Raw genomic sequence first — 6,000 nt, 5'->3', positions numbered from 1 at the left:
GGACAAAGCAAACACTGGAGAGTGACAGGGAGGAGAAATCAGGGAAGTTCAAACAGAAAACACACACACAAAGGAGCGAAAAATCAATATTGGGGTGAAATTCACTGCAAAACAACAAACTCATTTGATTTGGTTTTGCATTTGCCAACGAGAAGCCTGAGAGTGCATCAAACCAGGCTTTGCATATCCCACTAAATGAGGATTATTAGCATGTTCTGAACAGGTTGTGATGTGTCACATCTGCTCTGGTACATGCAGTGAGGAATAGAGGAAGCTTCATCACTGCAGCCTAAAGAGCAGGAAGTCCCATCCTGTGTGACAGCCATGTGAGAATAGCTCAGTAATTACCTTAGCTGCTGCTTTAAGCAACCAAAACATGAAACAACAGCGCCTCCTAGTGGAGCTGCAGGGAACAATAGTTACAATCAGTTTGTACAACTGTTCTACATCAGTGTTCATTTTGTTGACTAAAGATTTTCATCGACATTTAAGTTTCTTTTAGGAAATTTGATGTTTCGACTACCAACTGTCAGTCTTCCTCAGAGGCATCTAGTGATTGCTTTGATGTATCCCTACAGTTCTTTAAAAAGGAAACCATAAATGCAGCTACTGACTTGCTTTGCTTTGATGTATCCCCTCGTAGGGATACATCAAAGCATGTCAAGAGATCAAACCTTAACATAATAGGAATATGACTCATCAAAAACATACATGTGAACGAAAACTACATAAAAAAAAAAAATAATATAAATATTTTCATCAACTAAAACACTCAAATACAAGTTTGACAAATGGGACAAAATCCAATGAGAACTAATGTGGTCTTACACATGGATCACATCAAATCTGTGTGTATTTACAAACATTAATACCGTCCCATATCAGGTTGATAAACTGTAATTAAGTATTTAGAAAATGTATAAACTCATGCTTTGTACTTTAGTCCAGGGGTTCTCAACTGGTCTCAACCTGGGACCCACATTTTAAAATGGTCATTAAATCACAGCCCTTTTTTTTTTTTTTTAGAATTCAACCAACAAAATGTAGTTTTTCAAAAATAGCTGTTGAAAACACATTTAAAAAAAAAAAAAATACATAAATCTAGTTTCCTGTGCAACATGCATTTCACAGCATGACTGTCAAAAGAAACATTTCTTTCAAAATAAAAGACAAGTCCAATATGAGAAATATTAAGTATTTATTTTTTTGACCAGCTGTTTGCGACCCACCAGTTGAGAATCACTGCTTTAGTCAACTATATGTGTAACAGATTTAGTCGATTAAAGCCTTAATGTCATGAAATTGACTAAAACTATAACTGAAATAGTCCTGATGACTAAATTTGGACTAAAACTAAGTTGCATTTTAGTTAAAAGACTAAAACTGTCGTCAAAATGAACACATAATGATGTCCTCAGTGCATTGAACACTGTTTATAATCCTATCATCAACTCCCAGAGGAAACTAAAGGTTTGACACTCAGATAACAGTGGATTCTCAGAGTTTGCATGTTCTCCCCATTTATTTGTGGCATTTCATCCAAGCTTCTATAACAGTACGCAGGTGTCACTCATGCAATAGGCTTTAATTGGAGATATTATTCACAAATTGGCCAATATTTAGTAACAACACGTCACTTTACGGTGCCATCCACTCTCTGTCTTTTATTGATTTTCCCAGAGTTAGCAGGATAGGAAGCCGTCACACGCTGCTCAACTGTCTGTAAAACACATTCAATGACTAATTCAGTTTCAATCACAACAAAATGTGTAAAAACAAAAAGTGACCTTCATCAAACAGGTAAAAATTGTGGCTATTTTTCTTCAAAACTCATAAAAATAACTTCAAATGTGTAATCATATATTTTGGGAAATCAATACTACAGTTCTTTGAGTGCAAAGAAAATGTAGAAAATGCAGAAAACAGCTGGATGTAGGATCAGGATGTCGCCTTGAGGGATGATGCGATAATTTTGGTAAAAACACATTTCTACTCCATTGATAAATTCCACTTGGTGATCATTTGTTTTTGAAGAAAAACCCATTCAGTGTAAAATATTCTGTTGGTTGTGAATTAGAAGGAAGAAAAAAAAAAACACGTCTTTTAATCAGATTTGATTGACTTTATTTGTAAGGCACCAGAAGTCCTTCCTTACTGCAGAACATGTCATATTATTTATAGTAAATGTTGTACATTTTCATAGTCGTTTTCTTTTTTTTTTTCTTTTAACCGTTTGAATGAAGCTATGATTTCAGACACAAAACATTTGTCTTTGTCAAAGTACACACTTGTAGGTTTTACATCATACACAAAATAAGTATTTAAAAAAGACCCTTACAAAGCTGAGAAGGCGTTACAATGCTGCACGCTATGTGGGCCGCGTTTAGGGGAAATAGGGTGAGGAGGAGCTTCTCCCGCCTGCTGCCACATCATGTTTTATAACACAATTAGCACAATTAGACCCATCCAGGAAAGACAAGAGAAAGATGCAGCCAAATACACATAAAGCTTTCTATGCAAAGCTGTTTACAGAGGCAAGCACCTCCAACTATTGGAACAAATACAATGAATTTTTATCGGTATGTTTAAAACATCAGCTTTGCTATTCTCTGTCTAGTTCACATCGATTAATACTCAAAATGTAAAAAAAAAAAAAAAAAAAGATAACAAGTGCGTGTTTAGATCAAACATTCTTAGAAAATAATTGTCTCCATTAGAAAGGAATCAATCTCAGGTCCCCTGCAGTCATGCATGGTGTGTGTCTGTCTACATGTTCTGCATTTCACAACAAGCACAGTGTGTGGAGAAAAATACAGGGCGAGTGGCGGCTTTGATCACAAAAGGAACAGCATCGCATTTCATCGAGTTCATCACCAACAGGCCTTTAATGCTGCTAATCCAGACTCGGCCGCTGCACACACACACTCTCTTCAGGAGGAAGCCTGAGCCTTTAGAATAGAAACATTTGCCATGAACGACGCTATTTAATTAGTTGCTGTACAGAATTTTTGACAAGTATCTTCATATTCATCCTTTGGGCCTTCATGGTTGAGCATTTTATACCTGCTTATCCTCTTCAGGATAGCTATGTTAAAGCCAGGGAAAACATGCAAACACACCGTGAGGCAGCCACAGTAACAAAAAGCACTATTACTGTAAGTCTTCTCCTTTATTTGTCATATTTGCTTTGAAAATACGATCCAAACCTGTGGACATTTACTGGGTATATTGGAATGGTTTTAATGGTTTGCTTTGACACGTGTACTGGACTTTAACCTTCTGTCTGTGATCAAACACCGCTGACCTTACTCTCACACGGTACACATTCTCAGAGAGAACATGTAAACTCCACAAAGAGAGATCAGAGCCAGTTATCTACACCCACCAAATCAGAAGGAATTTTAAAATGATTAACAGGCATTTGCTACTCAGTTAGCTTCTAAATGAGTCTAAAAACACAAAGAGGCAGTTTTTCTCACTCGTTGACATTTTTACCAGGGATAATAGTATTTGATTACATTTAATTTGAGAGGGAAAAATAGCTACCGTTTGTCTTGTTGAAATGAGGCGATAAGTCTGAGGAAATGCATAAAATCCTGACTAATAAAGAAAAGATGCTTCCACTGGTCCTCAGTAGTCTGTATGTTAACCAAGGACTCACAGCCTGACCGTAATTATTATTGGTTTTAATGCACATTTAACTTTACAGATATGTTCTGACCTTAATAATGGCTTTGCAGAGCAGCTTGTCGTGTTGTGCTTTACGTCTAAAACCTATCTATGCCCACTCTGCTATTTCTACATTCAGCTCTTCATGCATGTACGGTAATATAATTCCACTGTACTGACGTGACATGATGGATTTCTTTATCACGGGAGCAGACCGTTCTGTTAAGGTAATGAATATAAAACCAAAACCAGACTAAAGCACTGGATCCCATCACAGGCAGCATGCAGACACTGTCAGCAGACTAATGTTTGTGTTTCAGGTTTGTGCAGATGTTGTGGATTAATATGAGACTCCTTTCTGGGAAATACCTGCAATTTGTCTGTGTTTGAGACTCCTTCAAAAGGTACAGACTGCCCTCTGCTGTCAAACACGCACACTGTCTCCATTCTGTCTGCTCTGACCCAACAAGCCCAACCTCCAATATAAAAAAGTGGAAAAACAACAAATATCACCTTGTATTAAAACCAAATGTTTTCACCTTGAAGATGTAGGTGATCTTTGCAGGTTTGGTAAATTAACTAAGGATGGATTATTGACAGGCTGTCAGTGAAGGTGCTTTTACTTTTACAAAACCTAAAATATCCAACAGGGAAGTCTCCACCTCACACTGACACTAAATGACGCACCAAGCCCACATTCAGCTCAGAAACAAAACATGCAAACAAGGTTTAACAATGATGTTTTGGGGGTAAAAAATGTTGAGAAATCTGGTGTTGTGTCTAAGCGGTAACATTTTGTCTGTTTTTACACCTGCATGCACTCAGTCTCAGATCAGCCCTGCCAACAGCGACCTGTGCCAAACATGAGGCGTGTGAGAAGGAGTGTGTGTGAAATAAAACAGACTAAACAGGAATCAGAGTAGAGAGACAGAAACCGGAAGACAGGAAGAGGGTAAAAATAGAAAGTAGACATAATAATGATAATAGAAAAAGTTGGACAAATGTGGTGTGATCAAAAAAGAAGAAAAAAAAGTGAGTGTGGTGATAGAAACAAGTCCATATGTTGAAAATAAAGAGATCAGGTGGCAGACGCTGAGGTTTCTCCGGTAATGGGAGTCAGTGAGGTGCTGCAGAGAATGGGAAAGCTGAGAAGGAATCAGATCTGTGATGAAAACAAACGTCGCCGACTTAATCAGACTTGTCTCCATCCTCCTCGCGGTGACTGTCGGCGCCGTCGCGTGACGCCTTCTCTTCCTTGGCCAGTTGAGCTTGGGAGGCCAGGAGGGAGGAGAGGGAGAAAAGGCCGGAGGAGCTGGTGACGGCTGGGAGAGCCGGCTGGCTCAGGCCGAGAGGCAGAGGAGTCATGGGGAGGGCCAGACCCTGCAGCTGGGACAGCTGGTGGGCCTGGAGCTGCTGCTGCACGGGAGATAACGGCACACGTCATACACAGGCGGGACAACCCAACGCTCTAAATCACTCTAAAACCATCAATAATGCTCAAACTCTTTATGAACTGCTAGTAATCATTATCACATTACCACAGAGGCACAGAGTTGAATGTAAGAAAAAATAAAACAAAGAATATTTGCATTTCCTGAAGAAAATGCAAGTGAGGATACAGGTGCTGCCCTGCATCATTGAACACTGCATTAGCTAGCATTAAAATTAACCTAGCATAAACATTTGCTAGCATCAGCATTAACCTAGCACTAGCATTAACTAGCATTAGCATTAACCTAGCAATAACATTAACTAGCATTAGCATGAACCAAGCATTAACTTAGCAATAACATTAACAAGCATCATCAAGCATTAGCATTTACCTAGCATTAAATATTAGCCAACATTACGATTAGCCTAGCATAAACATTTGCTAGTATTAACATTAACCTAGCAATAGCATTAACTAGCATTAAACTAATATTAACATTAACTAGCATTAGCATAAACCTAGCAATAGCATTAACTAGCATTAACATGAACCAAGTGTTAGGCTAGCAATAACATTAACTAGCATTATCAAACATTAGCATTTGCCTAGCATTAACATTAACTAGCATTAGCATGAACCAAGCATTAACTTAGCAATAACATTAACAAGCATCATCGAGCATTAGCATTTACTAGCATTAACATTAACCTTGCATTAAACTATATGAATCTTGTCTGATATCAGCACAAATCATACAAACTTTTATGACTTATTTTGTCGTGTGAAAAGTTAGAAAAGGCTTGACAAAGTGATATTACTCCAACAGAGAACAATAGTTACCAACAGGAGGTGTTAGAAAAAACTGACACAATGGGTTACATGTATTTAAAACTATTAAC

General features: G+C 38.0%; 1 protein-coding gene across 2 annotated transcripts in view; it reads right to left on the bottom strand.

Moving 5' to 3' along the window:
• Positions 1 to 2,107: 2,107 nt before the first annotated feature.
• tle5 (TLE family member 5, transcriptional modulator) overlaps positions 2,108 to 6,000 on the bottom strand; it is a 47,511-nt gene continuing 43,618 nt past the window's right edge. Inside the window, exon 7 of one of the 2 annotated variants that reach the window (XM_028444446.1) lies at positions 2,108 to 5,085. In XM_028444446.1, the coding sequence (XP_028300247.1) occupies positions 4,858 to 5,085 (228 nt within the window). In that variant the 3' untranslated portion in view covers positions 2,108 to 4,857. The remainder of the gene's footprint in view (positions 5,086 to 6,000) is intronic. The other variant, XM_028444447.1, reaches the window with a different exon arrangement.

The sequence above is a fragment of the Gouania willdenowi genome, chromosome 4 (assembly GCF_900634775.1).
Source record: "Gouania willdenowi chromosome 4, fGouWil2.1, whole genome shotgun sequence".
Lineage (NCBI taxonomy): Eukaryota > Metazoa > Chordata > Actinopteri > Blenniiformes > Gobiesocidae > Gouania > Gouania willdenowi.
The sequence above is the reverse complement of the archived record's forward strand: the minus strand, read 5'-3'. Positions and strand labels throughout refer to the sequence as shown.